This window comes from Lactuca sativa, chromosome 9 (genome assembly GCF_002870075.4).
Source record: "Lactuca sativa cultivar Salinas chromosome 9, Lsat_Salinas_v11, whole genome shotgun sequence".
Lineage (NCBI taxonomy): Eukaryota > Viridiplantae > Streptophyta > Magnoliopsida > Asterales > Asteraceae > Lactuca > Lactuca sativa.
The window spans coordinates 156,134,814-156,153,433 of record NC_056631.2 but is presented as its reverse complement, the minus strand read 5'-3'; the positions used below and the strand labels follow the sequence as shown (position 1 = coordinate 156,153,433).

Sequence of the window (18,620 nt, the reverse complement as noted above, 5' to 3'; positions counted from 1 at the left end):
GTTTTTCTTCAAGTCCTATCAACATTTGCCACATGAGGAAGTGAGGGGAATTAAAACATAATCGTACGTTTAAATCCAACTTATAAGATAACTTATTTTTCAAAGTTTTTTTTTTAAATTATTATATTTAACAAAATAAAAAAATAGCTTATAACTTAGTTTTTAGAAAAGCTATTTAAATATTCACACTAGTTTTTTATGAACTCTTAATTAGTTATAGAAAACTCATTATCTTAAATATCATTTTTATGTCATTTTATATCTTTTAACTAGTTTATCAGCTAATTTTTATCAAACGTTGGTACTCATAGAATGAGCATTAAAGAGTAACCAAATGGACATATACTCAATTCTTTAGGTTCTATTCCATAATCTAATTGAACATTAAGAACCAAATGTTGGTTTACGTTTTTTGTAAAAAAAAAAGTTCGTGGGTTAGACAGAAAGGACAATCTTGTAATGCTGTTTATATCTAATTCTTTATCACTTAATGGGACAGTATGTTCATATGTGAGGTGGAACTAAAGCTAAAGGACTGACAAACTTGTTGATGCAACTACTGCACATAATTCATAATGCTTCTTTGTTAAAACGTTCAAAATTCGTAAAAAAACAAACTAAAACAACTATAAATATTTTACATAATCAATATAAATAACTAAATAACTAAATATTATATACGATGTCCAATTCCTTTATAGAAATAAGGCAAGCCACTCTCATACCTTATAATCATGCATTTATCGTTGCTTTTTTTTCCTTACCTTTACAAGTCGTATATATCCTAAACGAGGAAGTGAAAAAGGGTCTACATGAGCATTTAACTTATTTTGATTCATTATATCAGTCTATCTAATGGGCTTATTTTGATTCAAAATTGAACCTGGGCTGTAAACAAGTCTGCTGGGCTGAGGACCTAAGGTACTTGAATTTAGGGTTTAAAAATAATCGTGGTCCGAACCCCACATATATTCATGTTACTTAGTTATTTAGGGTTTAAACAAGTCTGGAGTATTTATTTTTTAGAGAGGCAACTCTTACATACTTTACTACTCCAGTAGACCATTAAGTATAACTTAATTTTATATATTTCATAGGGAACTTGAACCTCAAGTTTATAAATAAGAGGGCATCCCACTTAGGCTAAAAGGCCATTTGGTATTACTTAGTTACATATAATTTTAAATTAAATATGTTAGCCATAATATTGTTAAGAGTGTTAAAAGTTAATTATAAAATGATAAACTACGTTGTCCATGTGGTTTGTAAAAGGAATTAAGTTAATAACAACTATCATACATGCTATAAAATTATCTTTATGGTTTCAATTTTTTGTGTAGTTGGTCATTTACGCATATAAAAAGACTTTATATATTTTTTAGCTTTATTTTATTCTTTCAAAATGATTTTAATTAAAAGAAAATAGAATGGGCCTCATTTTCCTCTCCATTCTTCAATCGTCCACTCGCCGCCACCACCATTATTAAGCCCACTTAACCCTAATGCTTCATATTGTTATGTATACACCCTACTCGTTTTCTTTGAAACCTGCATTTAAGAAATCACAATAATAAAGAAACCAAAATCTTGAAGCAAAAATAAAAGTTCAAAATCAATTTACAAGCTATAGATTTTCACTATTTTTCCAACAATCATATAAAACCTTGAACCAAGAAAAAAAATTAATCTAAAAAACTCATAAGCGTCGATTGGAACTTTACCGAGCAACTATGAGTACTAGTTCCAAAAGATCGAAGAAAAATGGAATGAAGGGGGTTCTATTTTGGAAAGAGATGTTAAAATAAATTGTGTGTGTGTGTGTGTGTGTGTGTGAGAGAGAGAGAGAGAGAGAGAGAGAGAGAGAGAGAGAGAGATTGTGCAAAAGAAGAGGGTAAGAAGGAAAGTATGGATGGGTCTAACTTTTTTAATGAAAACAAAACATCTATCAGTTCCTTCTACACATAACAGTCAACAAAGTGACACTTGTAACCTCTTTGTGCCTATATCAGTAGCGACACATTCATTGGTAGATGCAATAGAGGTAAGATGGTGATGGTGGAATAGATCTAGGGTTTCAAATATCGATCAAAGTTGGTGGTGTTCAGCTACTGGATCGTTAGCGAGGATGGTAGCGGTGAATATGGGTCAACAGTGGTATGTTGTGGGTGTCTCACAGGTCATGCAACGGAGGTGGCTCACTGGTAAAAAAGCTGATTAGAAAGGAAATTGGATGAAATTGAATATTAGAGGTCGATGATGGAAAGGAAATCGGAGGTCAATGAGGCGATGGGAAGCAAAATAGAGGATGCATACGAAAGACATGGATTAAAAACGAAGACTGGGGGAGAACACGTATAGTATAAGTGTGTAGTCGACTGACCTAATTGGGAAGCTAACTTCAAATAACCAAATCCGTCAAACCTGGAGTTGGAGGGACTAAGATTGGTAAAACCTGAAAAAAATTTATGGCGAATGTGTAAAGCTTAATAGTATACTATTCATAAGTTAATTCATTATATATATATATATATATATATATATATATATATATATATATATATATATATATATATATATATATATATATATATATATATATATATCGTCATTTTTATGCATTCACACTAATTCTTATTCATTTTTGTTTTCATACATCATAATTCACTTATTTTCATTCTTACATGTAACAAACCGTTATTTTAAACTTATGTAATAGTGTTGGTCAAATTGTTCTTCTTTTTAATTAAATAAAGAGAAATTTTGGCATATTATGTATATTTACATAATTAACCCTCAAAAATAAATTATTAAATAATCTCAATTGGGTTGAACCAAGTGATAGAGTTGTAATAAGGTTTCCAAAAATATAAAGAACACTAAAATCCGAGTTATAACGAAGAAATTATGACCAATCGAAAATCCGCGACAAAACCGGCAAAACATTGTTCAGTGTAAAAACTGAATTTTTGATAAAAGACTTTCTAGCCTTAACAATCTAAATGAACGTTATAGTTTATGTTAAACCGAGAACTTTCATAAAAAGAACGCCAAAATATGAATTCGTATTAGGAAGTTATGATTTTTCGAAGTTTCAGTATAGCAGTGTACAGCTAAAAACTCGAAATAAAGATCGAGTGGTTTTTAGCCGACACAACCTAAACGAGAATTGAAGGTCTCGTCATTAGTAGTACAACGGTAAAAAGACAGACAAAAACGGACGTCGTATGAAGAAGTTATGAATTTATAACGGATTCACGTCCCGGTCTGTTTAAAATAATAATATTAAAAATAAAATCAAAATTAGCCAACGAAGTCTAAACGAAAGTCGTAGAATATAATTTCAGCTACGCGTGCATATAAAGAACGTCAAAAACGAAGTTCGTATGCAAAAGTTATGAATTTTACAAGTTATGGCAAAAAAATAAAGAAAAATACCAAAAACCGGGAAAATTCGCATGAACAGTGACTGTCACGTCACCCTCGCATGCGAGACCTCCACGTGTCGGCTGCTGAGTGGACCGATGTCTTGCGTGTCACCTTCTGATTCGGCCAACTCTGCGGTCTAATCCTACTCGGACAACTTCGCAGGAGACACCCCGGAGACGCCCCTCGCACGCCCCTCGCACCCTCCTCGGACACCCCCTTCGCACGTGGCTTCTTTTCATTGGACCGAGGGTTAGACCAATCCGAGCCTACCACCTCCGAACCGAATCTGCTTCCTTTCGCAAAGTGTCAGCCTCACATAGCGTCGCATAAGCTTCGGATTCGAGCCTTCGGGCTATATATAGTGTGCGAGGGTTTCCGAATTATTTCACTTTTTCACCCTAAATTTCACACTCTTTCACATTTTCCACTCTCTTAAGCTCATATACAACCCCTAAAGCCCCGGTATCAAGACTCGAGCCCGGAGTAAGCCGTAAAGCCCCGAAATTCTCGAGACTTCATCCTCTCTCCTGTCAAAACTCTGCCCGATTTGAGTCGGTTTCTCGACAAATAAACTCCTTTTCGTGAAACGAAACTCTGTCCGATTTACCACCTATCAAGTGAGTTCATACCCCCGTATTTTCATAATTTCTACTGTTTTAAGGGGGGAAATACAAGTATAATACAACAAATTTGTGTTATAAATAAATGATTTCAAATCACGATAAAATGATTTTAAAGCATCAAAAATACTTCAAATATTGAACTCTTTTATAAACTTATATTTTTCCCAAATATACATATTTGTATATATAATTTAATATAAATAAGATTTAAAAGGCTTAGGACTAATAATTCATTCTAGGTCCTTTTCCTCGTTTGGATGTGGACTTATAGTATCGGTTATTTATCCGAATGTCGTTTAAATTTTACCTATATATAAAATTGTATATGTATATAAATATAAAAGTTATTTCATCAGTTTAATTAACCTTTGTAATACGTTGAGCAAAGGATTACATGCAAAAATAGTTATTTACCAGTTCCTAAAGTACGTATAAATTATAATAGGTATAATTTATGATACATAGAGCTATAATTCATATGAATACACTGTTTTACATGCTATAAGGATTTTAATTCAAAACAAATCAAGGGTTTACAGTTATCAAATACATGTTCGGGATACTAAGTCAAGAACATATTGTTAATCATTTATTTCAGAATGATTGGGTTTCATAACTAATATACATGTAACGTTTATATGCTTTTTATGAGACATTCAATTCAAGTTGTTTAATTCAGTTTAGACAACCAAAGTAAAGCCCTGACATTATAACCAGAATCTCCAGCTCGGGGATCGAAACAAGTTGTGTGTAGATCTATATCGGGATTGACAACCCCGCACTCAAGCTGCTAGCTACAGTCAGGCATACACGCCAATGAGTGGCAATTGTTATCAACAGTTTAAGCGCTCATCAGGCTTTTGTTTCAGGAATTCATGTCTTAGTATGGTTATAATAACTCATTAAAAAGATATTAACAACACGTTAGTGTATAAACAACTAAACATAAGTATATCTTCAAAGTACCAGTTTACAAAATGCAAAGTACAATGATATACTATAGTTTTCAATAACAGCTGGTGAAGCCAGGCACACTCTCAAATACAAGTTTTACAAATACAATAGTTTACAAATAAGACGGTTTTATGGGAATAAAACTACTTTTCACATACCACAGAAAATATGGGATTTTCTAGAAGTGTTTTCATATTCAAAATACAAAGACACCCATTCAAACATAAAGACTTATGTACTCACTCAACTTATTGTTGATACTCTCTTTTCAAATTACTTGTATTATCAGGGAAATAATAACAGGTACTCCCCGAGCTTTTTGAGAAGATGGAGCCATTAGGAGTCTTATCTTCTTCTTTTATATAACTATTTTGGTTTCAATATACAATGATTGAACACATGTAAATATTATACTTTTAAATACAATGGTTGTTTGTGCTTTGATTACTATGATACATGTGTTGTGATACTACAAATGAAGTCCTCCACCCCCGGACGTTTCCGCCGTCTGGTTTGGGGGTGTGACATTACAGAACTCAATAAACATTCTGACAGAATGAGAATAATAATAAAAAGTCTACAATAACCTTATAGACAATTTAATTAGTGAGAATGTGTGATAATAACAAAAGTTATGTAAGATTGAACGTATTCATATTGTCAAACAACATATTTTCTTTGTCATTCTCACAGAATAACATTGTCCACGCATCCGCACAATAGATGTCAATCCATATTTGAACCTAGTTTTCTCTCTCTCTCTCTCTCTCTCTCTCTCTCTCTCTCTCTCTATATATATATATATATATATATATATATATATATATATATATATTAGTTAAAAGATCAAATAAAAACTTGAAGTCATGTAGACCATTGTATAGTATTTAGGATAATTGTCATCAATGTACTACATTTTGCAAATCATAATTATCAATCGTGAAGCTTTGTCTAATAATATTTGTTAATGTGCTATAACTAATATTGTATGTTGTTTATTTTCCAATCTTGTATTTATGTTTTGTTTATGTGTCTGGTCATGTTACACTTTGCAGGTGATTACTTATTTTCATTTGTAATGCATCTTGCCATTATCTTTTGTATTTTGTATTAAACTAGTCAAATATGTTGGAAGCATATATTATGAATTGGATACACTGAAAATTAAATGATATTTAGTGGCATAATCTTTTAATAGTATATTTTTTTGTGCCATTATATGGTGCTTTTTGTGACACATTCTAAATGTCACTATAAAATTGGTGGCACTAAACTTTTTATGTCACTAAAAATCATATTTGTTAGTGACATAATAATTTAATATGACACTATATGTTTTATTTTAATTTAATCACGTTTTTTGTGTCACTAAAGCTATTAAGATATTATTTTTGTTTCCTTCATTGTTTTCCCATTAATTATTTTTAATTTTTCGTGTTCCCTCTTATGATTTTCATCAAGTGGTAAGTTATTTTAGTTATCATCATACAACGAATGAGAAGGCAAATGGGCAACAAGTTGCGCCGCTAAACCCTTTTGTATGGTAAAACCAATTCTTTTGAAGACTACATTCATAGATCTAGGGGATATAACATGACAATGCATGATCCGTTGTAGTCTACTAAGAAGCTCCACCGCATATGGCGCAAGGAAACCAAACGTATCAAATGCAAATGGTATGAACGCGTGTTGATTTTCCATGCACGGTTTCTCATGTTTGGTGACCTTGCAAGTATCAGCTTTTAATGCAGTCTGTCCCGACGTGAAACCCTCGGCCCTTAAACTTATCAGAGGGGATACCCATGTAAGGTCCACACATGCATGTTTCTCTCCAACCCATCCAAACATCAAAACGTCAGCCGGTCTAAGGGTTGACCTTCCTTCTGTCGGGTCAGTCCGGAAATTCACAGGAGCCTCTTTCTTTGCGGAAACCCCGGCACGCTTACATATGTCGACCAAAATAATGCTTCCAGAAATTATAATGCGTTGAACACGTAATGCTCTCAAATCCATTGATGCTCTAAAGCCAATCGATGCTCCGTCAAGATGCCTCTGTCGCTGATGTCGGTTATTCAATGTCGTCCCCGCACACCTTCGTCGTCGTGTCTGTTGTTTCTCCCTTCTATTCTTTAATCAAGTGATCCATCATGCCACATATTCCTACTTCGTTGCATTCTCCTCAAATTGTTCCTTTTATTTTTATTAAACCATTCAATGGCAAGAGTTTTATAGCATTTCTTATAACAACAATGCATACATACTCATGAATTTTTAGGAAATCAAAAGCAATTTTCAATATTTATTTCTATATATAAACTAGAAAAATATTTATTATGTTCCATGAGGGTGAGGAACAAGAGCATAATTGATGGCATAAATAATCTTAAACCTTTTATGATACTGACTCATGATTGAGCATAAGCTTTCTGGTATGATATTGACTCGTGATTAAGCATAAGTTTTATGTACGTGTTGAAAGATCTTTATGATCAAAAGTTATAATATAATGATATTGTTAATGACACATTATCATATAAGATCACATCTTATAGAAAGTTACCGCTAACGGATTATTTATTAGTGTGATTTTGATTATTAATAAATATCAACACTTGTATTTAATTGGAAAAAAACATTATTTTATGGATATAATATTTTACCAATACATTGGGAATTATTTTTTCTAGGAAATAAAAATAAAAGAGAACAAAAACTAGCTCACTTTCAAAACCCTTTTTGCCAGGAAGATTAAAAACGAATTCAATTCAGTCCATTAGTCCAGGCCCGGCCCAATACATGGGCGACTTGGGCTTAGGCCCAGGGCAGCAAATTATTGGGGGCAACAAAGAAGTCCAGCTACATATATATAATATATATAAAAATTGCCCAAAAACTTAGCCCATAATGAAATCGTTCATTACGGACGATGATGAGAGAAAGAAAGCGAGTGGACGATAGGAGAAAGAAAGCAAGCACGCCAATTGCCAAACAATCGATTGCTCATAGAAAAACCAAAAGTTTCGTGCCTACCGCCTAGAATCCCGTTGGCATCGGTTTTGATGGGAGAAATCAATGCGTCTCCCATATAAAAAGGAAGAACAGGTTTTTCTTTTGTTTCTTTCCAATCGAAAATAGTTGATTTTACATACCTGATTCTCAATTTAGTCTTTAAACGGAACCGATTTAATCCGATAGCTGAGATTTAGTCTGATTTATCATCGATTTGGTTATTTTAAAAGTTAGACAGCATCGATTTTGGTTAGTTTATTCATCTGCTTGATTTCTTAGTCATCTGCTTCGTTTCTAGTTGTTTATTTTAAAATCGGATGACCTAATTTCTTATCTATTTCATTAATGGAAATCAAATTTCCCCTCTCTTTGTATTTGTACGCTATATTGCTGTTTCATGAATTATCAATTCGCATTTGGGTAAGTTTTAACTTGAAATTTGTGTTTGTTTAGGTTCGTTTGATTGTTTTAGAAATCTGATTTAGTGATTTATGTTGCATATATTTGATTTATTCTCCAAGAGTTCATATTTTTTGAACTTTGTTTCTAAAATATGCTTAATTTCTTATTCATCTTATTTGTTTGTTGGTTATTTAAAAATATGTTCACCTGATTTCGTTTCTATTTCATTACAGGAAATCAGATTTCTCTTATGTTTGTGTTTATATTTGATATTGCTGTTGTAGAAATCATCAAATTATATTTGGGTAAGTTAAAACTTGAAATCTATGTTTATTTAAGTTTGTTTAGGGTTAAAAAAATTTGGTTTATTCCTTCTCTAATAGTTTATATTTAATATTTCAGTTTCAGTTTTTCAGAAATCGATTCTGAATTACATTTAATATTACTGTGTTCTCCAAGTTTGAGCTACAAAATCAAATACAATTCAAATTTCTCCATTGTTTCAACATTCAACAATCAAATTTGGTGAGTTTAATTTTGATATTTGTTTTGTGTTTATTGTTCAATAATTGTTGTCTAAACTTTTTTTTGTTTTCATTTATGTAATGTGAAGCAGGAGCTATATTTTTGACTTTGTTGTCTAAAGACTAGAAGCAGCAGAAGCCTTATTTCAAATAAAATTACTGCATTTTTTTATTATAAATTTTTATATATACGTTTTTGTTATTGTACGGTACACATATAAGGGCATAATTTTTTTATCTCGCCCCGGGTAGTAAAAAACAATGGACCGGCCCTGCATTAGTCCCACACCTAATCTACATGTTTTAACATGTTTTAAAAGAGCTCTATTAGGCTGGAGGGAGTGGTACTACACTTCTCACGATCCATGTAGGCGTCACGTCATATTTGTCACACCACAGCAAAAAATTGTCATTTATATGGCGTGGATTGACACACTTGTCATGTTACTTTTTTATATTTAATTTATATAAAGAAATCAATATAAACAAATTATTTTAATAAAAACTTAATTGTTATTAACTTGAAAGAAAATCACACATTTGCACTTGAAAAACATAACATACTTGAAATTAAACTAACATACACTACCATTAGAAATTTAAACAAACAACCCACTATAAATTAGAAGACAACAAGTTTAAATTTATCGTCATTTGGGGACTGCTTCACAATTTGCCAAAACTCAACTAAAACAACCCAAAAATACAAGCCAAAAATTTCATTTGGAAACATTACTAAAACTATCATATCCAAATATCATATAATAAAACCATAAGTCGTGTATCTCAAAATGTCATAATAAATGTATCAAATCAAATATGATGTCATGATCGTGTCAAAATATTAGATTCTAGCTCCAAGGCTAAAACTGTGGTGCGTGTGTCATGCCATCATCCCGAGCCCTTCCCCTTACTAGCTGAAGTACCTGAAACCAAAACTGTAAGCACGAAGCTTAGTGAACTCCCCCAAACTACCACATACCATAAAATATCAAATAAAGCACATATTGGGCCTTGCCCACTGCATCGGACCGAGTCTGGAACTGACTAGGGCCTTACCCACTGCATCAGACTGAAGTCTGGAACCAACTATAGCCTTGCCCACTGCATTGGACCGCAGTCCGGAACTAACTAGGGCCTTGCCCACTGCATCGGACCGAAGTCTGGAACAGACTGAACATAGCATAACATAATCATAACATATAACATAAACACATATACTACATACTGCATCAGACCACAGTCCGGAACTCACAACATATAGACATGCCTGAATCATGAAGACATCAAGCATATTGAACTGCTACTATCTAAACGGGTCGGCATTGTGGTCGTAGACCCGTTCCTACTGGAAGGAAACTCACCTCGTAAGGTTGACTGCTGAAATGTTGATCAAGAACTGTCTGACTGCTGCTTCGATAACTCCCCGACTATAATTCCCATAAAGACACTTAATCAAACACCGATAACTAATCTTAGGGTAAAATTACCATTTTACCCCTGGTCAAAGTCAACTTCCAGTTGACCTGACTCGCCGAGTTGGGCCTCCAACTCGGCAAGTCCCTAACCTTTCTTTTATCCTTGGCTCTACTCGTCGAGTTTAGCAAAGACTCGACGAGTTCCCCTTCTTTGATGACATCTAGTCAACCTTCATCTGACTCGCCGAGTTGTATGAACAACTCGCCGAGTCTGTTCTTGTGGGTAAGGAGATTGCATTGGACTCGCCGAGTGTGTTCTAACACTCGTCGAGTCCCATGGTTCCCAGGTCATGGCTATGTCTTAAAACATTGAATCACGCCTCTGGACTTGTCTAAATCCTTGCTATCACTCAGTTGGGTTCCTTTGAATCACAACATATTGGGGACTGAATCCCCGGACTCGCCGAGTTCCAAGAACAACTCGTCGAGTCGCCTATTATCCAAGTCTATAACTCGATTTCTGGCGTATAACTCTCATTTAAAATGTAGATCTGGGATTCTAAGATCGATCTAGCACGTAAAGTTATGAACTTTACGTGCATGCATGAAAGTATAAGCTTTAAGGACCCAAAATGTGGTCTAAAGGGGTGCATGGGCTAATATGGCCATAAAGCTTGCATCTTTATGCCATGAACTCGGTTCTAGAGTCTAGATCTAAAGGTGAATCGACTTGGGACGTCCAAGTCTTAAGGATCAAGCTTATTAACCCCCAAAACTCCATAAAGGGGCAAAGGAGAAAATCTATAAAACCACAAGTCAAGTTTTGAGCTTGATTACCTGAAAGTGAAGAGAAACTGATGTTGCTCCTGGATCTAGTCCTTCTCCCTTGATCCTTCTTCCTTCCAACTCTTCTACTAGATACACAATGCACCGAAAACCCTCCAAGTCACTAAGAAAGCTCAAGTTTGCCAAAAGGGAATTAGGGTTTCGAAAGTAATGCTTTGGAGGTGATGGAGGTTGGACCTGAAGCTCATAATGTTGTTTAAATAGGGTGCAAACCCTTTAATTAGGGTTTCATCCAGACTAGCCTACTCATCGAGTCCAAGCACGGACTTGGCGAGTAGATTACTTAAACCTGCGTCCCAACCTCGCATCTACTCGACGAGTTAGGGCTGCCACTCGTCGAGTTACTAATACAATTGATATAAAAGTAAATCAAATACATACCAGAAACGGGGCGTTACATCAACAAGCTGGAAATGTTTGTCAGCTTCAACACGATAAGCCTCAAGAGCATTCTCTTGCAAAGTATTTTCATTTTCACCATTTTCAGCTTCATGCATCACCTTACGAAATACATTGTTAAACTGAGTTGAAAGTGCGTTGATATGTGTCCATTTGGAGAAGAGTTGATCTGTACTTCGAGGAACAATGGCTGGGCGGTTGTATGTTTCGGCAACTCTCCCCCAAAAAGTATGCACAATGACGTTAACGTTGATTGAGTCTTCTGTTACATCAATCCATGAACGAGCCAGTAACGTCTCTTCTTCAGGGGACCAAACACGAGCCACATGAGCCATTAGCGATGAGGTTTTAAAGAAGATGAAAAATAAGAGAGTTATGAGAATTGAATTAAGAATATTTGAATGTGGTGAAGAGTGAATAAAAATTATGGTATTTATAGTTGAGGATCGAGGATTTAAAATTTTAAATTTTAAAGAAAAAAAACGGTTATATTTTTTAAAATGAGTATTTTTTTTTTTTTTGAAAACATGGTATTTTTTGAAAATGAAAAAGTGATTAAATGGTAAAAAAATGGAGAAATAGGGTCTCTCATCGGTGAAACTTAGTTACCGAACTGAACTCGATACGCCGAGTGATCGGACCGGAGTTCGCCGAATATGTTGAGGTTGATGCCGAGGCCATTTATGATTTGGCTTTTGTGTGTCACTGATTACGCGTCGAGTCTTACAATTGACTAAAAATAGTCATGAGGCAAAATGGAAATAAACCTAAAACTATCTTCTTTCAAAAAATAAACTGACTTTTTGAAATGTCGATAAAAATTATGGCTAGTTGATATATAGTGAGAAATAGATTATTCATTGAAAATTTCACAAGTTGATATTATTTATTTAATCGTGGTTGTTAAAAAATCATAATATTTACACCCAATTAACTTGATATGCTTTTTAGGATTATTTTTATTCGGTGTGATATTTATTTTATTTTAATAAAAGTAATATTACTTAACTAATCATTCTTAAAAAAAAAATTATTACAATTTTTGGATATCTATCAGGTATCAACATATAAATATACAATTTATGAAGGCATAACTTACATAATAACAATCGTTAAATTTGTTATAATAAAATTCAAAGGACTGATTTTGCATATATATAAATTATTCTTCTACTAGAATTTGAATTTTCAAATTATTATAATAAAACTTGAAAATATATTAATATTAATATTAATTTTAAATATATAGATCGGTTCTACTATATTTGCTCTTAAAAAACAAAACTTTCATACAATATTACCAAACTACCCATTGGATACAAAAGCCGCTGTAGTAATAGTGAAAGAGAAAAAGTGAGGGTATTACAGTAAATTGAAACGTAGTCAATTAAACAAACTTTCTGTTAGAATCTCCTTCCTCCTCAAATGGCACACACATAAACACACAGTTACTTTCCCGCTCCTTTCTATTGTCTACACAGAATCAACAGTGTCTTCATATTGTACTAGCTAGGGCTTGATTATAACCAGAGATCCGCCATGGAAATCGATGGCAAAACGAACCTTCTTCTTCTATTTGGATTTTATCTTCTTCTCTCTTTGATTACTTCATCTGATTCATCGCTTCAGTACGACTATTATCGACAATCCTGCCCTGAAGCGAACCAGATTATTAAATCAACTCTACGCCGGATCTACGATCGAAATTCGAGTGCTGCTCCAGCTATTCTTCGCCTGGTTTTTCACGATTGTTTTGTACAGGTCAGATATTATCCCCCTTTTCACGTTCTAAGTCTCATACGACGTCTTCTGTGTTTCAACTTGTGATTTCTGGTTTGCTTGTTTCTCTATTTCTCTTCGTTGTGGTATACGATCGAATCTGTTTGTTTCATATCATTTGTCGTCTAGATTTGATGCTATACAATCTCGTATCGTTGTTATGAACATGATCGTAATCCTGTAATAGCAAATTGATAGTGGCGTAAGTTTTTGATGATTTTTTTGTACTGTAATCGCACGTTAACCACATCGATCTAGGTTTTGATGCCGATTTTACCAAAAAATCATATCATCATGTATTCTTATTATACAACATACCAGTCGCAAAGTGTTGGTCATAATCACGTAAATAGTGTTACATATCATTGTTAGAGTATTTTGTGAAGATAATATGAGTTTGAATGAACAATTGAACATGATACAGGGATGCGATGCCTCGGTACTTTTGGATCCCACAGAAATAATGGGAAGCGAGAAAGACACTCCACCGAATCAATCTCTGAAAGGATTTGAACATCTTGACATCATCAAAGCCGAATTAGAAAATGCATGCCCTGGTGTTGTTTCTTGTGCTGATCTTCTTGTGTTGGCTGCTCGTGAGAGTGTGATTCTAGTAACTAACTAACCACATTCATCTCCCAATCATTTCCCTTTCCACCTTTTCCCTCTTCAAATCATATTCAAGAACATAAAACAAACATTACGTTATTAACATCTCATTTTCTCTTTACAGGCTGGTGGACCATTTTATCCGGTTCACACAGGTAGAAAAGACAGCAGTCGATCTTTCCCTCAACTCTCATACGAGCTTCCTAGTCCCTTAGATGATCTTTCCACAAACATTGCAAGATTCGCAACAAGAGGTTTCACTGATAAAGAAACAGTCACTCTTTTAGGTATACACAAATCAATCATCTATTCTTCTATTCTCTACTCTAATTCTTCCTAATCTATATGGTTTCATTACAGGTGCTCATAGTACTGGAATGATTCACTGCAAATTCTTTGAAAAAAGACTATACAACTTCGGTGGAACAGATAAACCAGACCCATCAATGGACTCTGAATTTGTCGAGTTATTAAGATCAGTATGCAACAACCGATCCCATTCCCATTCCCACTCCCAATCACCATCAGCATCACTATCTCCATCACCTTCTTCATCAAAAACCAGACAAGATCAGGGAATGAAGATGGATTATGAAGGAAAAGGATCAGGTTTTGGGACTCTGTATTACAGGAGCCTTCTTCAGGGTAGAGGTATACTGTTTGTAGATCAACAGCTGACAGCTGGAGAAGAAACTGCAACTTGGGTTAGACAATATGCATCTGATGTTTCTTTGTTTAGAAAAGATTTTGCACAGGTGATGATGAAGCTTTCGAGTACTCAAGTGTTGACTGGAGATAAAGGGGAAGTGAGACTAAACTGCAGAGAAGTGACTTCTTCTTTGTGGTAAGTTTTTGGTATCGTTTTTCTCATTTTACTTGAATGTTTCGTTATAACAAAACTCTAAATAATAATGTCTTGAAATATGTTTTTATGAATGTTTAATTCTTGATGAGAATCTTGCAACGTTTATGAGAAAGATCATGTAAGTGACTAAAAAGATCAATTGATCAAAGATCGATGATTATCTTCCCAACATGTTTGCATAAGATAAATGGTGTGTTAAGTAAAATGTAAAATCAGATATTAATAACCAAAGTTTTATCATCTTAAATAAATCTAAGGAATATATTTTGTCATTCTCACTTGCCCTTTGCACTCATATAGATAAACTGATAAAGTATTTTTTCCATTTTTAAGTTATCTAAATCTTACTGGAACTCTAACCTAATGCGTCTCATTTTCCCACTCCTCTTATTCTTTTCTTGCCAACTGCTATAATTATGTAGCTATGTAAGTGTATGTTTCTACTGTATTTATTAGGTATTGAGCTGAAACTGATGTTAATGAACAAAAAATAATAATAGAACAGGATAGGATGAGAGTCATTTCCAAATCTTGTATTTGCAAAAGATTTAAATGTACTTTCCACCCCTTATAATCGAGAAAAATTCCAGTCCAAATATGTCATATTTCTTCTCGTGTAACAAACGCATCTTAAATAAGAACTAAATTAATTTCACTAAAAAATAAATATTTTTGCCACTGTCAAAACCAATCACCGTGGTGAATTTTGTCAGTTATAAAATATTGGTTATATTTTACATATTTGTCATTACATAAAGAAACATGCAAATGATGATTTAGAATTTTGGTTTGAAAAAATATCACATGTTATAAAATGTTTGACCTCATTATAATCAACCATGTTCTAAAATGCGCTCGCTCTCTCTCTATCTCTAAATATTATTAAAAGAGAAACATTATGACATCATCTAAAACAATCTGGGTAGTTGATTGTGTTTTCATTATAGTTTTTACATCATTAGATCAATTTGTTTACGTCACCTTGATCAAACAAGAAGTCAACCTGTTAAATTAGGAAATTAAATGTAGAAATGGAATGAAAATGATACTTGAATTCTTTCCAAACTTACAACTACAAAATTGGTTCCTTATTAATGTAAACCTTAAATTTAGGTTCTATTTCCATTCAAAACTGTTTTCCAAATATATTATATGTTGTTTTCTAAATCTTGGAAACTATTAATTTCAAATTTCAAAAGTTTCGGATATTATTATGAGCCAATACACTTTGAAGCATGATATCTTCTATTCTAAGTTTAAATGGGATTTCAATTGATTACCTGTTAATTTTCATCATATTCACTTGTATATATATATTTCAAACATTTTTAATAATCGATTTACACAAACATTATGTCATAATTCCTCCGCAGAAAACAAATGCAAAAAAACTTCAACCTTCCCATCAGTCGGATTAGTCGAATAAATGTATGTACTTCTTCGTTAAATCCTTTTAATCTATAAGTTTGATATTGTTTTCGAATTTATATGTTTTTACTCATTCGTATGTTTCTTTGTTGAATACTTATAATTTGGATGTATAATGTTGTTTTTGATTTTTTTTTTATGTTGTGTTTGGTTCTTGGTTTCATCTTTTTAATCGGTAACTATGATCCTATTTTCGAAAACAGGAAACTCAATGTTAAAATTGGATGTTATATATAATGAAATTATGATGTTACATGTGTATTTCTTATTGTTATTTTGTTACTACCGGAGACATAAGAATGCACGGTATAATAGAAGTGTGTACTCAACTTGAGTCGGCATTTGACCCTGAAACACCAAAAACACCCCTCAGAATCTTCTGGAAAAAAAATCAGGTATACTCAAGGACCAAAAATGTAATTTACTCTAAACTTAAGAAAAAAAATATATATAAATTTTGTTGTTATGCTATATGGTTTTTAGTTTTGGTTCAAAGGTAAAATGGTCATTTAAAAAAACTAATAGTTAGGCTGTTAACTTAGGCAATTATAAAAGTTTTATGAAACAATGAAACAAGGTCCAAAAACTACAACCTGATTCTTTAAGGGACCAAAACTGACAACTAAACAAAGGGACCAAATATGTAAATTACTAAAAATAAATGAAAAAACTTTTGTTTATACTGATCCCCCCCTCCCTACACACACAGTTTTGGGGTCATGGTGGTGGATAGAGCTTCATCACTTCTGCCTCTAATTTGCTCTTTGCTTTATAGTAACGAATGTTCTTTGCTACTACTGGATCATTTCTTGCATGTTCAGGATGCGTTGATATAATCCTTGTTGTATTTCAAATTCAATAACAAAATTGTAATTAATTAATTACTCATTAAAGTTAATAAATTATAAATTTATCTCACTTCCTACTCATCCAAGTTTTCTCATTGCTATAGCATCAAGAAGCTGATCATATCGCACATTTTTCTAAATAAGAAACTCTAATATCAATAAAAAAAAAAGCTATTTAATTTTGCAATAAAGTTTAATTAAAAAATAAGTAAATAAATAAATAAGAAGAAGACGAACCTTGTATTACCATCATATTTTATGTTTGACCTCGTCATCATATTTAAATCCTCCCATAATTTGAGGCATTGTGATTAACCAAAATGCAACGATGTTTGAATCTTTCATGCTATCAATAATATGTTTAAACACAAAACAGATGTTTTGAAGTATTGAAGTGAGACAATTATTACAAGAGGAAAATGGGTAGAATCGTAATCAGCATTTACCTCATAAGGGTTTTTTTGTTTTTTTTATTATGTTGTAAACTTTGCATGGAGGCTCGATGATTTGCAAAGTAAATAAAACTAAGAAGGTGTTTCTTTTTTCCTTTATTAAACACTGTAGTGAATGAATATATGAATAAAATGTTCTATACTTAAAGATTGTAGATAAAGATGGAAAATAAAACGCAATGGAATATGAGAAATCACAAAAAATAAGAACCAAACCTATGAACCAACATCAAACAAAAACCCTACTTTCTTTACTTCAAAAAAATCAACGTACCTACACATACTAAAAACCGTAGAACGAATTTCACAAAAAAATGTTATTTCATAAAAAAAAAAGGATTCTGAAAAAAAAAAGATGGTGGTAAACCGAAGAAGGCATATCAAAATCAACAAAAAAAAAACGAAGATATAAACATAAATGATGGACCTGATAAATGATTTATGTCATAGTTATCCCTAAAATAAAAAAGAAGTCATCAATGAATCTTAACATTGTCGATGATAGTGACAACAACTCAGATTAAGGAAAAAAAGACCTGATATTAGAGATGAAGTGGAAGGGGATGATTAGCTTCGTTGCAAATTTATTGGTTATAATTTCTTTGTGGGGGGTTTTATGTGGTTCATTTTGAAGGAACATAAAGAAGTTGCTATTTTTTTAAATAAACAGTTATATTTCGCAATATAGCTATAAAATAACAATATATTTTGAAAGTACATTGTCAAATGTTGGATTATACTTGTTTAGACCCATTTTCACGCATGGTTGGCTGTATATAGTTGTTTTCCGTGTCACAAGTAAAAAATGTTTGAAGATACTTATATGCAACAAACAAGGTCATTGAACTAATAAAACAAAAAATATTGTCTATAAATAGGTCCTTCAACGTTATATATATTTACCTATTTTAGTGTAATTTCTACACATTTCAATAATACCAATAACCCTGTTTTTTTATAATTATTTTGTAATATCTATATAAAGTATTTTATTTATGTGTTCCCCGCGTTTAACGCGGGTCATAATCTAGTTAGAGA

General features: G+C 32.9%; 1 protein-coding gene across 2 annotated transcripts; it reads left to right on the top strand.

Moving 5' to 3' along the window:
* The first annotated feature begins 13,017 nt into the window (after positions 1–13,017).
* LOC111884532 (putative Peroxidase 48) lies at positions 13,018–16,383 on the top strand. 2 transcript variants are annotated; one of them, XM_042898176.2, is made up of 5 exons: positions 13,018–13,362; positions 13,805–13,993; positions 14,114–14,276; positions 14,350–14,833; positions 16,228–16,383. In XM_042898176.2, coding segments are annotated over exons 1-5 (1,059 nt in total). In that variant the 5' UTR covers positions 13,018–13,140; the 3' UTR covers positions 16,229–16,383. The 2 variants fall into 2 exon arrangements, with proteins under 2 accessions (XP_042754110.1, XP_023736613.1); XM_023880845.3 differs by lacking the exon at positions 16,228–16,383 and having other exon boundaries at positions 14,350–15,033.
* The last annotated feature ends 2,237 nt before the right edge of the window (positions 16,384–18,620 follow it).